Raw genomic sequence first — 25986 nt, forward strand, 5'->3', positions numbered from 1 at the left:
TCGAACTTCGCGGAAAGTCTATACCACGGTTTTTCAAAAATATTAATTAAAAAATACTTTGCGGGTTTTTTCCCTATACCACGGTTTTTCCCACCCGATGACGTCATATGGCATCGCCCAACTTTCGTCTGCCTTTAATCAATATTTTTTTTAATAAACTTAAATAAACATGGTGAGTAATAATCTGAATGGTTGCTAAGGGAATGGAAAATTGCAATTTAGGGGTTTAAAGTGTTACGGGAAGGCTTGTGATACTGTTCATAGCCAAAAATAGTGTATTTACTTCCGCATCTCTACTTCGCGGAAATTCAACTTTCGCGGGCGGTCTCGGAACGCATCCCCCGCGAAAAGCGAGGGAACACTGTATATTTATTCTTGTTGTGAGCTGCCCTGAGTCTGTGGAATATCAAAATAAATAAATAATAAATAAATAAATAAATAAACCCACTATTAATATAGCCTATTTGACTTGTGGGGTGGCATAATAATTAAGCAGCCGGGTCCCCCTGCCCAACACCCAACCTTCAGGGCCTTCGCAGTGATAGCAAATATATATTCCACTCTCTTTTTTTGCCACTCTCCCTCTCTCTTTTTGGCACAAAAGAGGAAAGCAGACGTTTTTAATGGAAACCATTAGTATCTGAAAAATATTCCACATCCCCCAAGGAGCCGTCTCCTGACTCTCCCCAGAGATGGGCAACCAATTTCACGGGGGCCTGGGGTGGATGCGGCTCCCGCGTAGAGTAAGCCACAGCCTTAGCCGGGAGGTCAGCGACTGCCGGCTGCCTCCTATTTCTGTTTCACCGCTGGTACTAGGCTGCGGCTGCGCCGACGGTGGTTTCTTGAAGATCTTCCAGACCCAGGAGACGACGGTGTGGAAGCTGAGGCGGGAGGAGGCGGTGTGGGGCTTTGCGGAACCGGGGGGAGACTCAGCGGCTACGGTTGAGGCCACAGCAGAAGGCATCTGCCGAGGGCTGGGGCTCTTTTTTTCTTTTGTAGGTTGGGCCTGCAAGACAATGAAAAGGCCGTTGTCAACATCCGTCCATTAAAATCAAGAATCTCTTCTGCTCCATCAGTGGCAAGACCTCTCTACATGGGGCTACCTTTGAAAAATGTTCGGAAACTTCAGATCGTGCAGAATGCGGCCGCGAGAGCAATCATGGGCTTTCCCAGGTATGCCCATGTCTTAGAAACATAGAAACATAGAAGACTGACGGCAGAAAAAGACCTCATGGTCCATCTAGTCTGCCCTTATACTATTTCCTGTATTTTATCTTACAATGGATATATGTTTATCCCAGGCATGTTTAAATTCAGTTACTGTGGATTTACCAACCACGTCTGCTGGAAGTTTGTTCCAAGGATCTACTACTCTTTCAGTGAAATATTTTCTCACGTTGCTTTTGATCTTTCCCCCAACTAACCTCAGATTGTGGCCCCTTGTTCTTGTGTTCACTTTCCTATTAAAAACACTTCCCTCCTGGACCTTATTTAACCCTTTAACATATTTAAATGTTTCGATCATGTCCCCCCCTTTTCCTTCTGTCCTCCAGACTATACAGATTGAGTTCATTAAGTCTTTCCTGATACGTTTTATGCTTAAGACCTTCCACCATTCTTGTAGTTTAGTTTAGTTTAGTTTAATCAGATTTGTATGCCGCCCCTCTCCGCAGACTCAGGTGGCTCACAGCAATAGCAATACAATGTAAGACAAATCCAATATTTAAATTAATTTAAAAAACACCACAAATTAAAACCAATCATACACACTAGCGTACCATGCATAAATTCTATAAGCCTAGGGGGAGGGAACATGTCAATTCCCCCATGCCTGACGACAGAGGTGGGTCTTAAGGAGCTTACGAAAGGCTAGGAGGGTGGGGGCAACTCTGATATCTGGGGGGGAGTTGGTTCCAAAGGGTCGGGGCCGCCACAGAGAAGGCTCTTCCCCTGGGTCCCGCCAAACGACATTGTTTAGTTGACGGGACCCAGAGAAGGCCAACTCTGTGGGACCTAACTGGTCGCTGGGATTCGTGCGGCAGAAGGCGGTCCCGGAGATATTCTGGTCCAGTGCCATGAAGGGCTTTATAGGTCATAACCAACACTTTGAATTGTGACCGGAAACTGATCGGCAACCAATGCAGACTGCGGAGTGTTGCTGTGACATGGGCATATTTAGGAAAGCCCATGATAGCTCTCGCAGCTGCATTCTGCACGATCTGAAGTTTCCGAACACTTTTCAAAGGTAGCCCCATGTAGAGAGCATTACAGTAGTCGAGCCTCGAGGTGATGAGGGCATGAGTGACTGTGAGCAGTGACTCCCGGTCCAAATAGGGCCGCAACTGGTGCACCAGGCGAACCTGGGCAAACGCCCCCCTCGCCACAGCTGAAAGATGTTTCTCTAATGTGAGCTGTGGATCGAGGAGGACGCCCAAGTTGCGAACCCTCTCTGAGGGCGTTAGTGACTCCCCCCCAGGGTGATGGACGGACAGATGGAATTGTCCTTGGGAGGCAAAACCCACAGCCACTCCGTCTTATCCGGGTTGAGCTTGAGTCTGTTGACACCCATCCAGACCCCAACAGCCTCCAGGCACCGGCACATCACTTCCACTGCTTCGCCGACTGGAATATCTTTGAATGGGTCCAAAGAAGGTCTTAAGCATCTTAAGCGTCTTGTCAACCCTCAGCGGCCCGTACTGGCTGCCGATCAGTTTCTGGTCACAACTCGAAGTTGGTTATGACCTATAAAGCCCTATATGGCATCGGACCAGAATATCTTCGGGACCGCCTTCTGCCACACAAATCCCAGCGACCGATCAGGTCCCACAGAGTTGGCCTTCTCCAGGTCCCGTCAACTAATTAATGCCGTCTGGCAGGATCCAGGGGAAGAACCTTCTCTGTGGCGGCCCCAGCCTTCTGGAATCAACTCCCTCCAGAGATTAGGACTGCCCCCACCCTCCTTGCCTTTCAAAAGCTCCTAAAAACCCACCTATGTCGCCAGGCATGGGGAAACTGTTACACCCCTTAGCTACTATGGTTTTTTATGTATGGCTTTGTTAGGTTGTGTGATTGTTTTTTATAACAGGGTTTTAAATTGCTTTTAACATTAGATTTGTACATTGTGTTTTGCTGTTGTGAGCTGCTCCATACAAATCTAATAAATTATTCTTGTTCTTGTTGTTGTCATTGTTGTTGTTGTTGTTGTTGTTGTTGTTATTATTATTATTATTATTATTATTATTATTATTATTATTATTATTATAAGACCATGTTGCTCACTGAAGGGCCGCACTTACCTTTCCCTACCGGATCGGTCCCGGAGGCCGGCGTGGGTGCGCACGCAGGTGGCAGCATGTGCGCGCACCCCATGCAAGAATTTGCTTCCGCGCATGCGCAGAAACAAAAAAATTGCCAAAAATTGCCAAAATATCGCACAAGGACGCTTGCACCCATGAGATTTTGGTGTTTTCCGGTGATTTCTTTGCATTCGCGCATGCACAGAAGCAAAGGTCGAAAATCGCCGAAATCTCACACGGGCATGAGATTTCGGCGATCTTCAGCAACTTCTTTGCTTCCGTGCATGGTGGGAACGCACAGATGCACACGCATTGCTGTTTCTACTACCGCATCAGCAATCCAAGGCACATTGGGGGAAGCGCCATACTGATGTCGCCAAACCTGGATTGTGTGGTATCCACCAGCATTGAACCCAGATGAAGTGGGTGGGACACATCATCAGAATGGATGTTGTTCTGTGGTGGACACAAGAAAAAGACCTCAAGAGTCTTGGTGGCACAGTGGTTAGAGTGCAGCACTGCAAGCTACTTCTGCTGATCAACAGTTGCCCGCAGTTTGGCAGATGGAATCTCAGCAGGCTCAAGGTTGACTCAGCCTTCCATCCTTCCAAGGTGGGTCAAATGAGGACCCAGATTGTTGGGGGCAATGTGCTTACTCCCTGTAAACTGCTTAGAGAGGGGCTGTGAAGCACTGTGAAGCAGTATATAAGTCTAAATCAGGGGTGAGCTGCTAGCCGGAATGCTAAATTGGGCTCCTCAGCACGGCTCGTGAGTGCTAGAGGGGCCAGCGCGATTTTGCTTCTGCCCCTGTGGAGGTAGCAAAATTGCACATGTATTTCAGCATGCGCAGAAGCAAAAAAAAAACAACCCTCGCTGAAATACGGGCGCACCTGTGACTCCGTGCGCAATTTTGCTACCTCCACAGGTGCAAAATCAAAACCGCGCTAGCCCCGTAAGCATTCACGAACCACGGTGGCGAGCCCAGTTTAGCGCTCTAGCTACCAGGCCTCCCCTGATCTAAATGCTATAATGAATGCTATAAGACCATCCACCCAAACGCTCCACCAAAAGGTGCTATGGAGGAAAGTCTATTACAAGCCAGTTAGCTTGACATCAGTTGTAGTTAAAATGATGGAGACTCTACTCAAAAAGAGGATAAATCAGCACCTAAAAAACAATAACTTATTGGACCCAAATCAGCATGGCTTTACTGAAGGCAAATCATGTCAGACTAATCTCATTGATTTCTTTGACTATGTCACAAAGGTGTTGGATGAAGGTGGTGCCGTGGATATTGCCTATCTGGACTTCAAAGCCTTTGATACGGTTCCACATATAAAGCTGATAGATAAATTAGTGAAGATTGGATTTAATCCCTGGATAGTTCAGTGGATTTCAAGCTGGCTGAAGCATAGACATCAGAGAGTTATTGTTAATGGCGAGTATTCTGAGCAGAGACACGTTACATGCAGTGTGCCACAAGGGTCTGTTCTGGGTCCTATTCTTTTTAATATATTTGTGAGTGACATAGGGGAAGGTCGGGTAGGGAAGGTTTGCATATTTGCCGATGACTCTAAAGTGTGCAATAGGGTTGATATTCCTGGAGGGGTCTGTAATATGGTAAATGATTTAGCTTTACTAGATAAATGGTCAAAGCAATGGAAACTGCAGTTTAATGTTTCCAAATGTAAAATAATGCACTTGGGGAAAAGGAATCCTCAATCCGAGTATTGCATTGGCAGTTCTGTGTTAGCAAAAACTTCAAAAGAAAAGGATTTAGGGGTAGTGATTTCTGACAGTCTCAAAATGGGTGAGCAATGTGGTCGGGCAGTAGGAAAAGCAAGTAGGATGCTTGGCTGCATAGCTAGAGGTATAACAAGCAGGAAGAGGGAGATTGTGATCCCCTTATATAGAGCGCTGGTGAGACCACATTTGGAATACTGTGTTCAGTTCTGGAGACAGAATGGAGTATGGAGGACAGAAGGAAAAGGGGGGACATGATCGAAACATTTAAATATCTTAAAGGGTTAAATAAGGTTCAGGAGGGAAATGTTTTTAATAGGAAAGGGAACACAAGAACAAGGCGACACAATCTGAAGTTAGCTGGGGGAAAGATCAAAGGCAACATGAGAAAATATTATTTTACTGAAAGAGTAGTAGATCCTTGGAACAAACTTCCAGCAGACGTGGTTGGTAAATCCACAGGAACTGAATTTAAACATGCCTGGGATAAACATATATCCATCCTAAGATAAAATACAGGAAATAGTATAAGGGCAGACTAGATGGACCATGAGGTCTTTTTGTGCCGTCAGTCTTCTATGTTTCTATGTTTCTATGAATGCTATAAGATTATCCACCCAAACGCTCCCCCAAAATGTGCTACGAAGGAAAGTCTACATTGTTATGATACCCAGGCAGGGGAACTAGAAGCTTTGACTGCTGGCAGGACCCACTGGCAAGACCTGCAGTATGTTATGAAGCCTACAGCAACTTTGAAGACAGATGGCACTAAAAATTGATAGAAAACTTGTGAGTGGCATCACAGAAAAACACTCCTTGCTATGGTAACAATGGCCTTCCAGTGTTAAACTCTGCACTTCCACAGCTACTTCTGTATTCTGTTACAAATTATTATTATTATTATTATTATTATTATTATTATTATTATTATTATTATTATTATTTATTAGATTTGTATGCCGCCCCTCTCCAAAAATTCGGGGCGGCTAACAACAATATAAAAAGACAATGTAAACAAATCTAATATTAAAAAACAATCTTAAAAAACCCCAATTTAAGGAACCAATCATACATACAAACATACCATGTATAAATTCTATAAGCCTAGGGGGAAGGGAAATTTCAATTCCCCTATGCCTGACGACAGAGGTGGGTTTTAAGGAGTTGCGAAAGGCAAGGAGGGTGGGGGCAACTCTGATATCTGGGGGGAGCTGGTTCCAGAGGATTGGGGCCGCCACAGAGAAGGCTCTTCTCCTGGGTCCCGCCAAACGACATTGCTTAGTCGACAGGACCTGGAGAAGGCCAACTCTGTGGGACCTAACCGGTCGCTGGGATTTGTGCGGCAGAAGGCGGTCCCGGAGATATTCTGGTCCGATGCCATGAAGCGCTTTATAGGTCATAACGAACACTTTGAGTTGTGACCGGAAATTGATCGGCAACCAATGCAGACTGCGGAGTGTTGGTGTAACATGGGCATACCTTGGGAAGCCCATGATTGCTCTCGCAGCTGCATTCGGTGCTCTTGGACAGTTGAACCCAGTTGCTGTGGCCTAGAGGTGGAGCTCTTGCCTCACAATCAGGACGTTGTGAGTTCTATCCTAGGTAGAGTTATGTGTAGCGTCTCCCGCTTGGGCAGAGGGTTGGACTAGATCAGGGGTAAGCAAAGTTGGCTTTGTGGACTTCAACTCCCAGAATTCCTGAGCTAGCATGATTGGCTCAGGAATTCTGGGAGTTGAAGTCCACAAGTCATAGAAGAGCCAACTTTGCCTATCCCTGGACTAGATGACCTGTAAGCTCCCTTCCAACTCTCTTAACATGTACACATGTACAGGGGGTGGACAAATAAATGGAAACACTTGACTTTTTGGCATCATAATGTTTGAACATGTTGAAATCAATCAAAACTTGACATATTTTAATGTTTTTTAAAATTCTGTTATTTGATATGTTTTTTTAAACTACCTTTTTTAAAACAGAAGTTTAAGGAAATTGGTTATAACCTTCTAGAAATGGCAGACCTCTCAGAATTTTTCAAAGAGGCCAAATTGTTGGTGCTCGAATGGCAGGCGCTAGTGTAACAGAAAGTGCCTGAATGTTTGACGTTTCAAGAGGTCCTGTCTCAAAAGTAATGACTGCTTTTGAAAGAGAAGGGAAAATGTCCTCAGCCAAGCACAGGTCTGGTCGAAATTCGAAGTTGTCTGAGAGAGACTGTCGGACTCTAAAGCGAATTGTTAGAGCGGATCGCAAGACCGCAGCTCCTAAAATCACTGCAGAGCTCAATAGACACATACAGAACCCAGTTTCCACAAAAACTGTTTGAAGGGAGCTTCACAAATCTGGATTCCAAACCTGGATTTTCAAAATGTTTCCATTTTTTTGTCCACCCGCTGTATATTAACAGGTATGTTAACACTGCAGCAATATTTCTTAGTATGAGGGTTATCTGGAAAGCAAGGTTACAAGGCACATAGCTCTCGCAGGGAATGTCCATGGGGGAAGTTGGTATAACTATCGTGTAGCGGGAAGCCAGCGGAAGAGAATTAGCAGGGCCAGTGGTCAGTAGATCATTGACTGGCGTTGTGGTGAAGGTTAGAGATGAGTGTCCTCATTCTGTTTCCCTCCAACTGCGAAGTGTATGCTGTAATACACTACCTGAACATTAAGGGCATGAACGCTGCTGCGATGGGTGCCCAAGATTTGTGCACGATGGGTGCCCAAGATTTTTCTCCCCAATTGCTGAGTTTTGAAATTTTTTGGCTGAAGGAGAATGGGTATGGCGCCACTGCATTGATTGACGTTTTCTCTCTCGAGTGTGGTGATAAGCCCAAGTTTCATCTCCTGTCACTCTACAGTTAAGAAAAGCCTCGCCTTCAATCTCGAAATAGAAACATAGAAACATAGAAGACTGACGGCAGAAAAAGACCTCATGATCCATCTAGTCTGCCCTTATACTATTTTCTGTATTTTATCTTAGGATGGATCTATGTTTATCCCAGGCATGTTTAAATTCAGTTACTGTGGATTTATCTACCACGTCTGCTGGAAGTTTGTTCCAAGGATCTACTACTCTTTCAGTAAAATAATATTTTCTCATGTTGCTTTTGATCTTTCCCCCAACTAACTTCAGATTGTGTCCCCTTGTTCTTGTGTTCACTTTCCTATTAAAAACACTTCCCTCCTGGACCTTATTCAACCCTTTTACGTATTTAAATGTTTCGATCATGTCCCCCCTTTCCCTTCTGTCTTCCAGACTATACAGATTGAGTTCATTCAGTCTTTCCTGATCAGTTTTATGCTTAAGACCTTCCACCATTCTTGTAGCCCGTCTTTGGACCCGTTCAATTTTGTCAATATCTTTTTGTAGGTGAGGTCTCCAGAACACAGTATTCCAAATGTGGTCTCACCAGCGCTCTATATAACGGGATCACAATCTCCCTCTTCCTGCTTGTTATACCTCTAGCTATGCAGCCAAGCATCCTACTTGCTTTCCCTACCGCCTGACTGCACTGCTCACCCATTTTGAGACTGTCAGAAATCACTGCCTCTAAATCCTTCTCTTCTGAAGTTTTTGCTAACACAGAACTGCCAATACAATACTCAGATTGAGGATTCCTTTTCCCCAAGTGCATTATTTTACATTTGGAAACATTAAACTGCAGTTTCCATTGCTTTGACCATTTGTCTAGTAATGCTAAATCATTTACCAGAATTTATCAGAAATCACTACCCCTAAATCCTTCTCTTCTGAAGTTTTTGCTAACACAGAACAGAAATGATCAAGAAATTCTCAGGCACCACTGACTCTGTCAATGTTGTGCGCTTCAGTAAGCATTTTGGGCGCCCATCGCAGCAGCGTTCACGCCCTTAGCATTCAGGTAGCGTATTACAGTGTGAACTTTGCACTTGGAGGGAAACGGAATGAGGACGCTCATCTCTAACTTTCACCACAACGCCAGTCAATGATCTACTGACCACTGGCCCTGCTTGTCCTTTTCTGCTGGCGTCCCACTACACGATAGTAAAACCAACCTCCCTCGCGAACATTCCCTGCGAGAGCTACGTGCCTGTAACGTTCCTTTCCAGGTAACCTTCATATTTTGAGGCTAGGCATGCACGAAAACAATGGTTAAGGCAGACTTAATGCTACTCCTAAACCCTCCCACAAAGCATGAGCAATCCTGACCTTTCCCAATTTTGCCTTATTGCTTCATCGTGTCTCCTTTTCCCCTGTGACCTTTGCCTGAAATCACTCTGTGGATCCTACTCATCAAAAGAGAACTCACCCATGTTTGGAGAAGAACTTAGCAAACATAATTTTTTCAGAAGGAATTCGCTCCCAAAGTTACTGTTTTAAGAAAGAAACATAACTCAGGAGTTGGTTTTTTTTAAGCCTGCAGATGAGTTGTGTTGGAAGATAGATTTTCCTCCATAACAATAAGCCTGGAATTAGGATCGTTAAGACATGCTAGTTGTTAACGAGATCGGTATGTGATCACACCTGATTTTACTATCATTTGGGGGTTTTTTTGCAGGAGTTCTTTAAATGAATATGGCAATTGTAAAGCAGAGTGGGTCTTCTCCGGGTCCCGTCAACTAAACAATGTCGCTTGGTGGGACCCAGGAGAAGAGCCTTCTCTGTGGTGGCCCCGGCCCTCTGGAACCAACTCCCCCCCTGAGATTAGAATTGCCCCCACCCTCCTTGCCATTCGTAAGCTCCTTAAAACCCACCTCTGCTGCCAGGCATGGGGGAACTGATATACTCTTTCCCCCTAGGCCTTTACAATTTTATGCATGGTATGTCTGTACGTATGTATGTTTGGTTTTATAATAAGGGTTTTAAACTGTTTTAATATTGGATTGTTATATGCTGTTTTTATTACTGTTGTTAGCCGCCACGAGTCTATGGAGAGGGGCGACATAAAAATCCAATAAAAATAAATAAAGAAATAAATAAAGAAATATAAATAAATAAAATAAAATAAATAAATGCCATGGTTGTTAGGGAAATCCATCATAACAATGGGCAGTTTTTGCTGCAAACCAGAAATAAATGCCAAGTCTCAGCAAAAAACATCATAAATTGAGTTGCGGTGGTGCAGTGGTTAGAGTGCAGTTAGAGTGCAGCACTGCAGGCTACTTCAGCTAGCTGTAGTTCAGCAGTTCAAATCTCACCACCAGCTCAAGGTTGACTCAGCCATCCAGCCTTCTGAGATGGATCAAATGAGGAAACCCCCCCCCCCCCAATGTTGTCCCTCTTTTCCAATCTTAAAATCTGGTCACTTTATCTATCTATCTATCTATCTATCTATCTATCTATCTATCTATCTATCTATCTATCTATCTATCTATCTATCTAATCTATCTATCTATCTATCTATCTATCTAATCTATCTATCTATCTATCTATCTATCTATCTATCTATCTATCTAATCTATCTATGTATCTATCTATCTATCTATCTATCTATCTATCTAACCTATCTATCTATCTATCTATCTATCTAATCTATCTATCTATCTATCTATCTATCTATCTATCTATCTAATCTAATCTAATCTAATCTAATCTATCTATCTATCTATCTATCTATCTATCTATCTATCTATCTATCTATCTATCTATCTATCTATCTATCTATTTTGTCCAATACACTGAGGGTTTTAGTGGGTATATATCTATATACACATAGTAAAATACATGATGAAGGTTATGGAGTGGATACTCATAGTAAAATATATCTAAGAAATAATAGAAAAGAAGGTATAGCAATAGAACATATCAATGAAAGAATAGAAGAAGAGATATAGGAATAGAAGAAAGGTATAGGAGATATAGGAGAGCAATAGGACAGGGGACGGAAGGCACTCTAGTGCACTTGTACTCGCCCCTTACTGACCTTTTAGGAATCTGGAGAGGTCAACCGTAGATAATCTAAGGGTAAAGTGTTGGGGGTTTGGGGATGACACTATGGACTTCCACGCTTCGACAACTCGGTTACTGAAGTCATATTTTTTACAGTCAAGTTTGGAGCGGTTAATATTAAGTTTAAATCTGTTGTGTGCTCTTGTGTTGTTGTGGTTGAAGCTGAAGTAGTCGCCGACAGGCAGGACGTTGCAGCATATGATCTTGTGGGCAATACTTAGATCTTGTTTAAGGTGTCTTAGTTCTAGGCTTTCTAGGCCCAGGATTGAAAGTCTAATCTCGTAGGGTATTCTGTTTCGAGTGGAGGAGTGAAGGGCTCTTCTGGTGAAGTATCTTTGGACATTTTCAAGGGTGTTAATGTTTACTCTTCTATGACTTGCGGACTTCAACTCCCAGAATTCCTGAGCCAATCCTGCTAGCTCAGGAATTCTGGGAGTTGAAATCAACATGTCATAGAAGAGCCAACTTTCCGTACCCGTGTATTAGACCCCTCCCACCATCTCTACATTGGGTTCTCCGGGCTTCATACAAACCTGGCTATTCTCCCTCGCTTGCTCTGTGCGATAGCCGTGAACGCCTGGTGATCCCGCCTTGGCCTCCGGACTCGGGGGCAGCGAGCGCTGGTCCTGGAGCAGCGGCTTTAACTCCATGACGGTGGCCTGCTCCTTCTCATCTGCTTGGCTGCTTCTGTGCTTCCATTTCTGGGGAGATTTCCTGCTGATGTTGGTTGCGGGCAGCAGGAGGGTGTTCCGTGGTACCGAGGCTGGTGGCTCTTTGGAGGTCTTCAGCCTTGCACTGGACTTATAGGGGGAGTTTCCTGGGGTGCGGGGTTTCAGATTTCCCTCCGGCTCCTTCCGAGCGCTCCCCGATTCTTGACCACTGCTGGATGGCCTCAAACGCCTCCCTCCAGGCCCTTCCGGCTTTCTCCCACCAGATCCAGGCCTGGAGCCCCCAATTGGTTGACCGTGGGAAGAATCCTGGGGAGCCACTGATGATACCGTCAGCTCTGGGAAGCTTTTGTTACGGACTTCCATTCCTTTCTTCTCCCTGCCGACAGCTTCTTCCTCCGGATACCCATCGCATTGGACACTGGCGTCGCAGGGCCGCCCTTTCTCCTCACCGGGGGGGCTCGTGTTGGAAGGCTGGTACCGGGGGAACTCCACGTACGTTCGATAGCAGGGGTAATAGCCAGTGGAAGCGCTGGATTCTTTTAAAAAGGCTTCCTCGTCACACAGGTAATAGCCCTCGTGGTCCACGGAACTGCTGTCCAGGCAGCTGGACTTGGAAAGATTGGCGCTGGCCAAGAGTTTCCCATCGGATTCAAAACTATCTATCAAAGAGACCTGAAAGAAAAGACACTTCGTTTTCAGGCAAGAATTTTTTTTATTTTTCAAATGCAAATTAATATGCAAATTAACGTACCATCAATCTTGAAATACATTACAATAATTATCAGTTTCCGGTCACAAAAGTGTTGGTTATGACCTATAAAGCCCTTCATGGCACCGGACCAGAATATCTGCGAGACCGCCTTCTGCCGCACGAATCCCAGCGGCCAGTTAGGTCCCACAGAGTTGGCGTTCTCCGGGTCCCATCGACTAAACAATGTCATCTGGTGGGACCCAGGGGAAGAGCCTTCTCTGTGGCGGCCCCAACCCTCTGGAACCAGCTCCCCCCTGGGATTAGGATTGCCCCCACCCTCCTTGTCTTTCGTAAACTCCTTAAAACCCACCTCTGTCGTCAGGCATGGGGGAACTGAGATATCTCCCCTTGCCTATGCAGTTTTATGTATGGTATGTTGTATGTATGATTTTTTAAACAATGGGGTTTTTTAGACTTTTAATGTTAGATTTATTATTATAGACTTTTAATATTAGATTTGTCATTGTACAGTATACTGTTTTTTATCACTTGTGAGCCACCCCGAGTCTGCGGAGAGGGGCGGCATGCAAATCTAATAAATAATAATAATAATAATTAATAATAATAATAATAATAATAATAATAATAATAATATTTATTTTAACTTTGGTATTCATGAGCCGTCCAATGCTGCCTCCAATACAACTGACATCTGGACAAGAATAATTACTCAAATTTCTTATGTATATTTTTAAATGCCATTAACTAATAATACAATTTTTAAATTGCTTCTTTTCTAGTCCAGTGTTTCCCAACCTTGGCAACTTGAAGATATTTGGACTTCAACGCCCAGAATTCCCCAGCCAGCGAATGCTAGCTGGGGAATTCTGGGAGTTGAAGTCCAGATATCTTCAAGTTGCCAAGGTTGGGAAACACTGTTCTAGTCGAATCTAATCATTTAGGCCGTAGTGCTTCAATCTTCTCCATATATTCTTAAGAACAGTTTCATAATACTTATTACCATTACTTTTATACTAATTGGCCTTAAAAAAAGAAGCAAATGTTCCCAATCATGACAACTAAATCCTTCATTTTTAAATAAAACATTATTTGAATCAGACCATTATACCTTCATCTGACTTTGGGCAGGTCAACTAAATTAGAAATGGTCATGAAATTATCGGCATGGGAATAAATCCTTATTTGTCCTTGGATTTTGATAGCTTTACCTGTCTGACATACACCTAGGTAAGAAAAATGCAAAACATACCTACAAACTGGGTGAAAACACTCCCAACAGCAGAGATCTTGGAGTCTTAGTGGACAACAAACTAAACAGGAGCCAACAATGTGCAGCAGCGGCTAAAAAAGCCAACACCATCTTAAGCTGCATAAACAGAGGAATATACTCCAAGACAAGGGAGGTGCTAATACAACTCTGTAATACCCTGGTGAGACCACAGCTATAGTACTGCATTCAGTTTTGGTCACCACACTACAAAAAGGACATTGATACTCTAGAAAACGTGAGTAGTTACATAGCAGTTACGGCCCTAGTTGGACCAGGAGGCCTTGCACACAGTCACTCAGGCCCTCACTACTTCCCGACTTGATTTATTTATTATTTATTTATTTATTGGATTTGTATGCCGCCCCTCTCCGTAGACTATGCGTAGAAGAGACCAAGAAAGAACATATTACAGGAAATAAGGGAGGCCACCTGTGTTTGGGTGGTGCTCCAGTAATTAGGGCTACTGCTATAAATAACAGCATGTGGGTTTGGCCATTGTGGAAGAATATCTGTTCGCAGTTTGTCAGGAATCTTGTGTGTTGGACTTTGTTGCTTTTTCACGCCTTTGAAACCAAAGCAGAGCAATGTGTGTGTATCTCCCTTCCTTGGAAGAAGAAGGGGTGTGAAGTTTCTTCACAGCTGCTAGCTAAGTACTTAATGACTGTTTAAGGGAAATTGTACAGACTACCCGGTTGTTTTGGGACAAGTGCTCTTTGCAATACAAAAAGAGTGTTTTGTTTATTTTGAATTTTGTGATAAAGAATATTATTTTGAATTTTCAAACGTGTGTGTTTCTGCAATTTGTACCCTTGAATTTTCAGGAGGCTCCTACCAGAGAGCCCGGCAGAACAAATTTCTCACCTCATTCACTCTGGTCTCCAGATGTTCTTCAGTATTGTCCCCAGGTGGAGGCCAAAGCCCTTCCTGAACATCACATGCTAAATGTTTCACAAATAACCCTTGGCTGAGATCCTCCAGCACGCTACTAGAATCATCTTGTTGAGCTGCCTCTTCCTCCTCTTTCTCCTGTAACTGCAGGACGAAAAATACTTTTCTTAAAAAACTTATAAATACTAGACAGGCAATCTCAATTACAACAGTTCATTTAGAGTAGGGGCATCAAACTCAGTTTCATTGAGGGCCGCACCAGGTTTATGTCTGACCTCGGAGGGCCAGGGGTGGGGGTGGGTGGGCAGGCAGGGGTGGACATGGTCATAGTGGACGTGACTAAGGTGAGCGCTTGTCATAGGCTCAGGATGTGCTTTCTTCCTTATCTTCTTTCTTTTCACAGTACTCCCTGGCCTCCAGAAACACTCTGCCGACCAAAAATGGGCTGCACGGAGGCCCCACAAGGCCCCAGTGAGGCCCGTTTTCAGCCTCCCCAGCCTCTAGAATGACTCTGCTGGAGTAAAATTGGCTGAACGGAGGCCCCATGAGGCCTCCATGAGGCCCGTTCTTGGCCTCCCCAGCCTCCAGAAGCACTCTGCTGGCCTAAAATTGGCTGAATGAAGGCCCCATGAGGCCCCCGTGAGGCCCGCTTTCAGCCTCCCCAGCCTCCAGAAGCACTCTGCTGGCCTAAAATTGGCTGAATGAAGGCCCCATGAGGCCCCCGTGAGGCCCGCTTTCAGCCTCCCCAGCCTCCAGAAGCACTCTGCTGGCCTAAAATTGGCTGCATGGAGGCCCCACGAGGCCCCCATGAGGCCCGCTTTCAGCCTCCCCAGCCTGAAGAAGCACTCTGCTGGCCTAAAATTGGCTGCACCGAGGCCCCGTGAGGCCCCCGTGAGGTCCATTTTCAGCCTCCTCAACCTCCAAAAGCACTCTGCTGGCCTAAAATTGGCCAAAAGAGACCCCTAAGCTGCCTGTTTCTGGCCTCCCCAGCCTCTAGCAGCACTTTACCAGCCAAAAACGGGCTATACTGTGGGAGGCCTCCACCAAACTGTTCTAGTCTTGGGTCTCCGGTAATTTTCCAAGTCTCGAAAAATCACTTCTTTGAAATAAAACTCTATTTTTTTCAAACAAGCAGGATATATATACAGTAGTATCTCTACTTAAGAACTTAATTCCTTCCATGACCAGGTTCTTAACTAGAAATGTTCTTAAGTAGAAGCAATTTTTCCCATAGGAATTAATGTAAAAGCAAATAATACATGCAAACCTATTTGGTAAGAAACAAAAGCTTGGAATTTGAGTGGGAAGCAGAGGAAGAAGAGGAGGAGGACAGTTGCTGCTGAAGGAAGAAGGTGAGGTGAGGGGAATCAAAAAAATCCAAAACTTTAAGGCTTAAAAAAAAAGGACTCTGAGGCAGCACCCAGAGAAAGGAAAACGCTCCGTTCGCTCTGGGCTGCACTTTTTTGCGTATGCCCCAAAGCAAAAACACATTGAGACATGCGCACACCCATTCAAGACACACGAAGCTGCGTGCACAGCGTACGGTAGGAGCATTAGGAGCAATCCACCCCTGGGAACAACCCTACCAAATCAGGTCAAAGGTTCCCCTACTTTCCCCTACCAGGCGTCTGTAATATGGTAAATTTATTATTTATTTATTTATTACTTAGATTTGTATGCCGCCCCTCTCCGAAGACTTGGAGATTTAGCTTTACTAGATAAATGGTCAAAGCAATGGAAACTGCAGTTTAATGTTTCCAAATGTAAAATAATGCACTTGGGGAAAAGGAATCCTCAATCTGAGTATTGTATTGGCAGTTCTGTGTTAGCAAAAACTTCAGAAGAGAAGGATTGACGGGTAGCGATTTCTGGGTGAGCAGTGTGGTCAGGTGGTAGGGAAAGCAAGTAGGATGCTTGGCTGCATAGCTAGAGGTATAACAAGCAGGAAGAGGGAGATTGTGATCCACTTATATAGAGCGCTGGTGAGACCACATTTAGAATACTGTGTTCAGTTCTGGAGACCTCACCTACAAAAAGATATTGACAAAATTGAACGGGTCCAAAGACGGGCTACAATAACGGTGGAAGGTCTTAAGCATAAAACGTATCAGGAAAGACTTCATGAACTCAATCTGTATAGTCTGGAGGACAGAAGGAAAAGGGGGGACATGATCGAAACATATAAATATATCAAAGGGTTAAATAAGGTTCAGGAGGGAAGTGTTTTTAATAGGAAAGTGAACACAAGAACAAGGGGACACAATCTGAAGTTAGTTGGGGGAAAGATCAAAAGCAACATGAGAAAATATTATTTTACTGAAAGAGTAGTAGATCCTTGGAACAAACTTCCAGCAGACGTGGTTGGTAAATCCACAGTAACTGAATTTAAACATGTCTGGGATAAACATAGATCCATCCTAAGATAAAATACAAAAAATAGTATAAAGGCAGACTAGATGGATCATGAGGTCTTTTTCTGCCGTCAGTCTTCTATGTTTCTATAAATAAATAAAAAATAAATTTTCTCGCTTCCACCCTGAGCTGCTCCGAATGCTTCTGAGCTCAGCTAGACAGGGGAAAAAAAAAATAGCCGTCTCTTTCTTGTGTTCTATGACTTCAGCCTGTACTAATTTCAAGAGGCTGTTCTCATGCGTGAAGGATCTATTTTTGTTCTCACAAGATAACATCTGGGGTGTGCTTTTATCTAACCAAAAGGTCCATGTAGCATTTGCTTTCATTTGATTCTGATAATAGGTAATCAGTTGATTGCAGGGTAGCCTCAACTCCAAGCGTGAACGAACCAGTTCTCTTCTAATTAGACCTATGATAGCATCTTTTGAGCTTGGAAGCCATCTGACTAGTAGCTCTTGGTAAAACAAGAAAGCCATCGGTGTTTCTAAACCCTGTCCAAGCTTGATGAGCCCCATAGTGTCCCAAATGTGGAACTTTCATTCATCAATCCTAGGTTTAGAAAGCTTAGAATTATGTCGCCTTAAACACGACCTCTTGTTATGGGTTATGGGTTGCTGCTCCCATGGCGGGGGGTGGGTGGGATGACACAGTGGGGGGTAGTAAGTTTATGCACTATTTATTGAATACTTAATTGTTTTTTCAAATTGTCCTTCCTTTCGTAGTATCTTAGTATGATCCTTAATTACTTTTAAAACAGGAAATAATTAAATGGTATATTTCCCCCCATAAATGCTTTAATCAGTTTAATCATTATCTAGAACTGAACTTTTACAGCAACTAAAGAAGCTACGTGCCTAATCTGTGGATTGAGCTATGTGCCTAATCTGTTATCATACTGAGCCTTGTGGGTCCCATACAAAACCTTAAAATGTTACTGTGCTCCTCAACAATAATGCTGTTTATCATTTGTCCCTTTGGTGGCTATTCAAATAATGTGACTTAATCAACTGAAAAAGAGTCCAAGCCCCTATTTGAAAACTTATCTCTGAGACCGCCTGCTGCTGCACGAATCCCAGCAACCAGTTAGGACCCACAGAGTTGGCCTTCTCCGGGTCCCGTCGACTAAACAATGTCGTTTGGTGGGCCCCAGGGGAAGAGCCTTCTCTGTGGCGGCCCCAGCCCTCTGGAACCAACTCCCCCTGGAGATTACAACTGCCCCCACCCTCCCTGTCTTTCGTAAACTACTCAAGACTCATTAAAACTCACCTCTGCCGTCAGGCATGGAGGAATTGAGACATCTCCCACAGGCCTATATAGTTTTATGTATGGTATGCTTATGTTGTATGTTTTTTTAAAAATAATGGGTTTTTAGATATTTTTTAAATATTAGATTTGTTCATTGTACACTGTTTTATTGCTGTTGTGAGCCGCCCCGAGTCTGCGGAGAGGGGCGGCATACAAATCTAATAAATAATAATAATAATAATAATAATAACAATAATCTTGGTCGGTAAGCCACTCCCACCCAGTCACATGACCTTTAAGCCACCGCCCCATCACATGATTGTCAAGCCACTCCCACCTGTGGTCACATGGCTGGAAAGTCATGTGACCATCAAGCCACACCCACAAAACAAGCCACGACCACAGCGTGGCAGTAAAAATTTTGGCAGCCCATCACTGGTCAAGTGACATGCGTGTTATGCATGACATTATTTACATTATACAACAGTGATCGGACTCATTCGAGACAATGATGAATCCGCATACAAACGAGAGTTTGAACAACTAACCTTGGGGTGTGACCGGAACAATCAAGAACTGAACACACTCAAAACCGTAGAAATGGTGGTAGACTTTAGGAGAAACCCTTCCATCCTACCACCTCTCACAATACTAGACAACACAGTATCAATAGTAGAGATCTTCAAATTTCTAGGTTCTATCATATCTCCAGACCTAAAATGGTCACCTAACATAAAAAACATCATCAAAAAAGGACAACAAAGAATGTTCTTTCTGCGCCAGCTCAGGAAGTTCAAACTGCCCAAGGAGCTGCTGATACAGTTCTACAGAGGAATCATTGAGTCTGTCATCTACACCTCTATATCTGTCTGGTTTGGTTCTGCAACCCAACAAGACCAACACAGACTTCAGAGGAGAATCAGAACTGCAGAAAAAGCCATTGCTGCCAACCTGCCTTCCATTGAGGACCTGTAGACTGCACGAGTCAAAAAGAGGGCGGGGAAAATATTTACTGACCTCTCACATCCTGGACACAAACTGTTTCAACTCCTACTCTCAAAACTTCGCTACAGAGCACTGCACACCAAGACAACTAAACACAAGAACAGTTTTTCCCGAATGCCATCACTCTACTAAACAAATTATTCCCTCAACACTGTCAGACTTTCTACTAAATCTGCACTTCTATTTCTACTAGTTTTTTTCTCATCATTCCTATCACCCATTTCCTCCCACTTAGGGCTGTATGACTGCAACTTGTTGCTTGTATCCTAAGATTTTTATTAATATTGATTGTTTCTTCATTGCTTATTTGACCCCTATGACAATCATTAAGTGTTGTACCACGTGTTTCTTTTCAAATCTATATTTTCTTTTATGTACACTGAGAGCATATGCACCAAGACAAATTCCTTTGTGTGTCCAATCACACTTGGCCAATGAAGAATTCTATTCTATTCTAAAGTAAAAATACCAAAGAGTGTACTTTGCATGATGGCATAATAATCAAATAAATAAATAAATAAATAAATAAATAAATAAATAAATAAATAAATAAACAAACAAACAAACAAATAAACAAACAAACAAACAACGAACGAACGAACGAACGAATGAATGTATGATGTCTGTGTCATTCTTCAGCTTGACATTTAAACTTCCCCCACCTCAACTCACCCCAAGAAAGGGCTTTTTACCTACCCAACTAAAATCAAGCAAATTGGTACATTGTGATTTCTGTTGCTCTTGGTTTCCTTCCTGTTCTTCCTTCTGATAACTACTAGGCACTCGCTCCGTCTCTTTGTCTTTGCCAAGATATACCTCTTCATTGTGGGGAATTCCTTCCGAAGTCAATTGCTGCTCGAGGCAGGGTGAATAAAAAGAATAAAAAAGAGAAAATATAGACTATTTTTTTTAAATGAAAAAAGAACACAACACAAAACAGAAAATCATAGTACAGTGGTACCTCTACCTAAGAACGCCTCTACTGATAAGAACCTGGTGTTCAAATTTTTTTTGCCTCTTCTCAAGAACCATTTTCTACTTAAAAACCCGAGCCTCTGAAACTGTAACCGGAAAAGGCAGGGAGAAGCCTCTGTGGGGGCTTTCTAGGAATCTCCTGGGAGGAAACAGGGCCAGAAAAGGCAGGGAGAAGCCTGCGTGGAGCCTCTCTAGGAATCTCCTGGGAGGAAACAGGGCCAGAAAAGGCAGGGAGAAGCCTCTGTGGGGGCCTCTCTAGGAATCTCCTGGGAGGAAACAGGGCCAGAAAAGGCGGGGAGAAGCCTCCGTGGGGCCTCTCTAGAAATCTCCTGGGAGGAAATAGGGCCGGAAAAGGCGGGGAGAAGCCTCTGTGGGGCCTCTCTAGGAATCTCCTGGGAGGAAACAGGGCCGGAAAAGGCAGGGAGAAGCCTCTGTGGGGCCTCTCTAGAAATCTCCTGGGAGGAAATAGGGCCGGAAAAGGCGGGGAGAAGCCTCTGTGGGGCCTCTCTAGGAATCTCCTGGGAGGAAACAGGGCTGGAAAAAGCAGGGAGAAGCCTGCGTGGGGTCTCTCTAGGAATCTCCTGGGAGTAAACGGCCAGAAAAGGCCGGGAGAAGCCTCTGTGGGGCCTCTCTAGGAATCTCCTGGGATAAAACAAGGCCTCCACCCTCCCTGTGGTTTCCCCAATCGCACACATGATTTGCTTTCACATTGATTCCTATGGGAAAAATTGCTTCTTCTTACAAACTTTTCTACTTAAGAACCTGGTCATGGAACGAATTAAGTTCATGTAGAGGTACCACTGTACACTAAAATGGAAGCTAAAATCTAGAATCTATGGATAATCATATACATACACACACACACACATCGGGGTGAAATATTACCGGTTTGGCTTGGTTCTGGCATACCATTAGCGGAGGTCTCTGACATTTTGGAGAACTACCAGCGGCGGCAGCACAAGACTCCACCCACCCGCCCAGACATCGGCAATTTCTCTTTTTTTACCCTCTGAACACGTGTAAAACGTTCTTCGCATGCGAATAAAATATAGACAAAAATCTAAACCTCTGTAGTGATGTTAAAGCCAATTAGAAAATTTACCAGAATTATAGTGTGGGGGGGGGGGAGCCCTCCATCAATTGTGGCTTTATTTATTTATTTATTTATTTATTTATTTATTTATTTATTTATTTATTTATTTATTTATTTATTTATTTATTTATTTATTTATTTATTTATTTAGTCAGTTGGTTAGTTAGTTAGTTCAATACACAATGATGGTTTTAGTGGGTATATACATAGTAAAATACATGATGAAGGTTATAGAGGAGATACTCACAGTAAAATATATCTAAGAAAGAATAGAAGAGACGATATAGGAACAAAACATATCAATGAAAGAATAGAAGAAGAGATATAGGAATAGAAGAAAGGTATAGGAGATATAGGAGAGCAAGAGGACAGGGGACGGAAGGCACTCTAGTGCACTTGTACTCGCCCCTTACTAACCTCTTAGGAATATGAAGAGGTCAACCGTGTATTTGTGTATTTGTGTGTTGACTTTTTTGATAGTCAAACGTCTCTATCTTGCCCACTCCTCCAACACAGACAGCACAAGAGGTTTAGAAATTCTGGACTTGATTAACTACTCAATTCTGATTAATGGCTACACTTCCCGAAGCCAACAAAATATGGCTACGATTAAACAAACTGTGACTTAAGTTTGACAAACACTCTAATTTCACCGACAAGAGAATTGATAGTGGCAGTGACTGTGCCAGATACAAGGATCCAAGGAAACCCACGTTTTATACTGTGATGATCACATGCGGTCCTTGAGATATGTGGTTACAGAAAGAGCATTTAGACTTATATACTGAGCAGTGTTTCCCAACCTTGGCAACTTGTGAGTCGCCTGTACACTTGGGAGTCAGGCAGCATACATGTTTAATCAATCATTATCACTACAGGTGGTGCTCGACATAACCACAATTGAGCCCCCAATTTCTGTTATTAAATGAGATATAGAGGTGAATTTTGTCCCCTTTTACAACCTTTCTTGCCCACGTTCGTTAAGTGAATCAGGGCAGATGTTAAGTTAGGAACGGGTTGCGAAGTGAGCCTGGCTTGTTTAGTGAATCACTGCAGTGGTTGCAATAACCCAGTTGTTAATTGAATTTGGCTTCTCCATTGATTTTGTTTGTCAGAAGGTGACAAAAAAGTGATCACATGACCCAGGGGACACTGCAACCATCACAAATATGAACCAGTGTCCGAAGTTCGATTACATGACCATGAAGAAGATGCTATAAATAGACTTAATGTGGGGAAAATGTTCGTAATTTTCCCCCCCGGAGCCATTCTAACTTACTTTCTTTCTTTCTTTCTTTCTTTCTTTCTTTCTTTCTTTCTTTCTTTCTCTATCTATCTATCTATCTATCTATCTATCTATCTATCTATCTATCTATCTATCTATCTATCAGATTTGTATGCCACCCCTCTCCATAGATTCGGGGTGACTAACAACAATAATAAAACAATATAAACAAATCTAATATTTAACTTAATTTAAAAACCCCAATTTAAGAAACCAGTCATACATACAGACATACCATGCATAAATTTTATAAGCCTAGGGGGAAGGGAAAGTCTCAATTCCCCCATGCCTGACAACAGAGGTGGGTTTTAAGGAGCTTACGAAAGGCAAGGAGGGTGGGGGCAGTTCTAATCTCCGAGGGGAGCTGGTTCCAAAGGGTCGGGGCCGCCACAGAGAAGGCTCTTCCCCTGGGTCCCGCCAAACGACATTGTTTCGTCGACGGGACCCAGAGAAGGCCAACTCTGTGGGACCTAACCGGTCGCTGGGATTCATGCGGCAGAAAGCGGTCCCAGAGATATTCTGGTCCGATGCCATGAAGGGCTTTGTAGGTCATAACCAACACTTTTGAATTGTGACCGGAAACTGATCGACAACCAATGCAGACTGTGGAATGTTGGTATAACATGGGCATATTTGAACAGTCGCTAAACTAACTGCCGTAAGTCGAGGACTATCTGCACTCCCCTCCAAGCGGCTGCCTGTGCAGCTCCCTCCCTCTGTCCTCCTTGTCCTCAGCTGTACCTCCTTGAGTTCTCCACAATCCACCAAAGTTTCACTATCGTGAGATATATTATCAAAGCTCAAGAGGCTGGCACACTTGATCTCTCTCTGGGGGGTGTAAAGCTTCTTTCCAGGTGGGCTTTTCCTACACACTTCCTCGGAATCACCGATATACGTTTCAGGAAACTGTGGGGAGACACAGAGGAAAAGGCTACATCAGCAGCATCCTGAAGATTAGGTTCATCACGGCATTTTTGAATGCTGCGCCGAAGCAAAAAAAAACACGACAAAAATTGGCGAAATCTCATGCGCGAGAGCGTCCTCGTGCGAGATTTTGCTTTCTGCACATGCACAGAAGCTAAATCTCATGTGGGCACTCACATGCACATGTCGTGGGAGCAGAGATGCATGAGCATCTCCATTTATGCTACCGGAGCCCCGATTCCAGCCGTATCGGCTGCAACCCATTACTGGGTGAAATGTTACCAGTTTGGCCCAGTATGAGCATACCAGTAGGAATGGCTACCGTTGAATGTGTTGAGAGTAAGGTGATTGTATGTCTTTTTATGGTTTGGAGATTTTTTAGATTATAAATTTAAATTAATTGGATTTAGGACATTATATATTGTTCTGTTATATGTTGTAAGACGCCCTTAGTCCCCGGAGAGAGACGGCATAAAAGATAGATGGATGGATGGATGGATAGATAGATAGAGAGAGAGAGAGAGAGAGAGAGAGAGAGAGAGAGATAGATAGATAGATAGATAGATAGATAGATAGAAAGGTAGAAAGGTAGATAGATAGATAAAGATGGATAGATGATAGATAGACAGATAGATAGATAGATAAGATAGATGATAGATAGATAGATAGATAGATAAGATAGATGATAGATAGATAGATAGATGATAGATAGATAGATAGATAGATAGATGATAGATAGATAGATGATAGATAAGATAGATAGATGATAGATAGATAAGATAGATAGATGATAGATAGATAAGATAGATGATAGATAAGATAGATGATAATGATAGATAGATAGATAGATAGATAAGATACATGAAGATGGATAAGATAGATGATAGATAAGATAGATAGATGATAGATAGATAAGATAGATGATAGATCAGATAGATGATAGATGATAGATAGATGATAGATAGATAGATAGATAGATAGATGATAGATAGATAAAGCAAGCAAGCAAACAAACAAACAAACAAATAAATAGCTGCCGGTTGTTCAGAGAACAAATCGCAATGGCCCACCCCCTAGGACGTCGCCATTTTCTTTTTTTAAATCTTCAACGCATGCGTGAAGTGTTCTGCGCATACGCAGAGGGTGAAAAAGCGCATACATGAGCGGAGGTCAGATGAAAGTATGTGCTTTTACTTGATCTGCTTCAGACATTAAAATGCATTCCATACAGGTATAGTCCTCGAGCTACAACGATTCATTTAGTGACTGCTCAAAGTTGCAACATTCCTGAAAAAAAGGGACTTATGGCCATTTTTCACACTTACGACCATTGGAGCAGCCTCATGGTCACAACCAAAATTCATATGCTTGGTGACTGGCATGTATTTATGGCGGGTGGCAGTGTGCCAGGATCACATGATCTCCTTTTGTGACCTTCTGATAAGCAAAGTCAATGGGGAAACCAGATTCACATTAACAACCGCGTTATTCTGGCAGTAACAACTGTTTACTGCCGCATGAATCCCAGCGTCTGGTTACGTCGAACAGAGTCAGACTTCTCCAGGTCCCGTCACCCAGACAATGTTGTCTGGTGGGGCCTAGGGGAAGAGCCCTCTGGAATCAGCTCCCCCCAGAGATTCGCACTGCCCCCACCCTCCTCGCCTTTCGCAAGAGTCTTAAGACTCACTTATGTCGTCAGGCTTGGGGCAATTAGATCTACACCCCCGGCTAATAAATGTGATGTATGCCTGCGACTGAATTGTTTGATTGATTTTAATATATTGGGTTTTTTAGTTTATGTAGTTTTTTAATTAATTGTTTTACATTGTATGCTGTGAGCCGCCCCGAGTCTTCAGAGAGGGGCAGCATACAAATCTAATAAATGCGAGAGCAATCATGGGCTTCCCAAGGTATGCCCATGTTACACCAACACTCCGCAGTCTGCATTGGTTGCCGATCAATTTCCGGTCACAATTCAAAGTGTTGGTTATGACCTATAAAGCCCTTCATGGCACCGGACTAGAATATCTCCGGGACTACCTTCTGCCGCACGAATCCCAGCGACTGGTTAGGTCCCACAGGTCTCTGAGTCCTGTCGACTAAACAATGTCGTTTGGCGGGTCCCAGGGGCAGAGCCTTCTCTGTGGCGGCCCCGACCCTCTGGAAGCAGCTCCCCCCCAGAGATTAGAACTGCCCCCACCCTCCTTGCCTTTCGTAAACTCCTTAAAACCTACCTCTGCTGTCAGGCATGGGGGAATGGAGACATCTCCCCAGGGCCTATACAATTCATGTATGGTACGTTTGTGTGGATGTCTGCTTTAATAACAGGTTTTTTTAAAAAAATGTTTTTAAATTATTAAATTTGTCTTGAATTGTTTTATTGTTGTTGTGAGCCGCCCCGAGTCTACGGAGAGGGGCGGCATATTAATCTAATAAATAGATAGATAGATAGATAGATAGATAGATAGATAGATAGATAGATAGATAAATAATAAACAAACAAACAAATATAAAATAAAATAAATAAAATAAATAAAATAAATA

General features: G+C 43.3%; 1 protein-coding gene across 1 annotated transcript; it reads right to left on the reverse strand.

Annotated features, from left to right (window-relative positions):
• Nucleotides 1-520: 520 nt before the first annotated feature.
• LOC139158932 (uncharacterized) lies at nt 521-23706 on the reverse strand. The gene is made up of 6 exons (XM_070736299.1): nt 23620-23706; nt 23260-23424; nt 19862-20017; nt 14477-14647; nt 11496-12305; nt 521-1006 (listed from the first exon to the last, which is right to left on the reverse strand). Exons 1-6 carry the CDS (start codon nt 23704-23706, stop codon nt 707-709), a joined length of 1689 nt encoding a protein of 562 aa, XP_070592400.1. The 3' UTR covers nt 521-706.
• Between the last annotated feature and the right edge of the window lie 2280 nt (nt 23707-25986).

This window comes from Erythrolamprus reginae, chromosome 1 (assembly GCF_031021105.1).
Source record: "Erythrolamprus reginae isolate rEryReg1 chromosome 1, rEryReg1.hap1, whole genome shotgun sequence".
Classification (NCBI taxonomy): Eukaryota; Metazoa; Chordata; class Lepidosauria; order Squamata; family Dipsadidae; genus Erythrolamprus; species Erythrolamprus reginae.

Coding starts and splice junctions, on each gene's coding strand:
- LOC139158932 (XM_070736299.1), bottom strand. CDS start 23,706: ATGGGTTGCAGCCGATACGGCTGGAATCGGGGCTCCGGTAGCATAAAT. Junction 23,425..23,619: donor TGCTCCCACGACATGTGCAT/GTGAGTGCCCAC, acceptor GTCTCCCCACAG/TTTCCTGAAACGTATATCGG. Junction 1,007..11,495: donor AAGCGAGGGAGAATAGCCAG/GTTTGTATGAAG, acceptor ATTGTCTTGCAG/GCCCAACCTACAAAAGAAAA.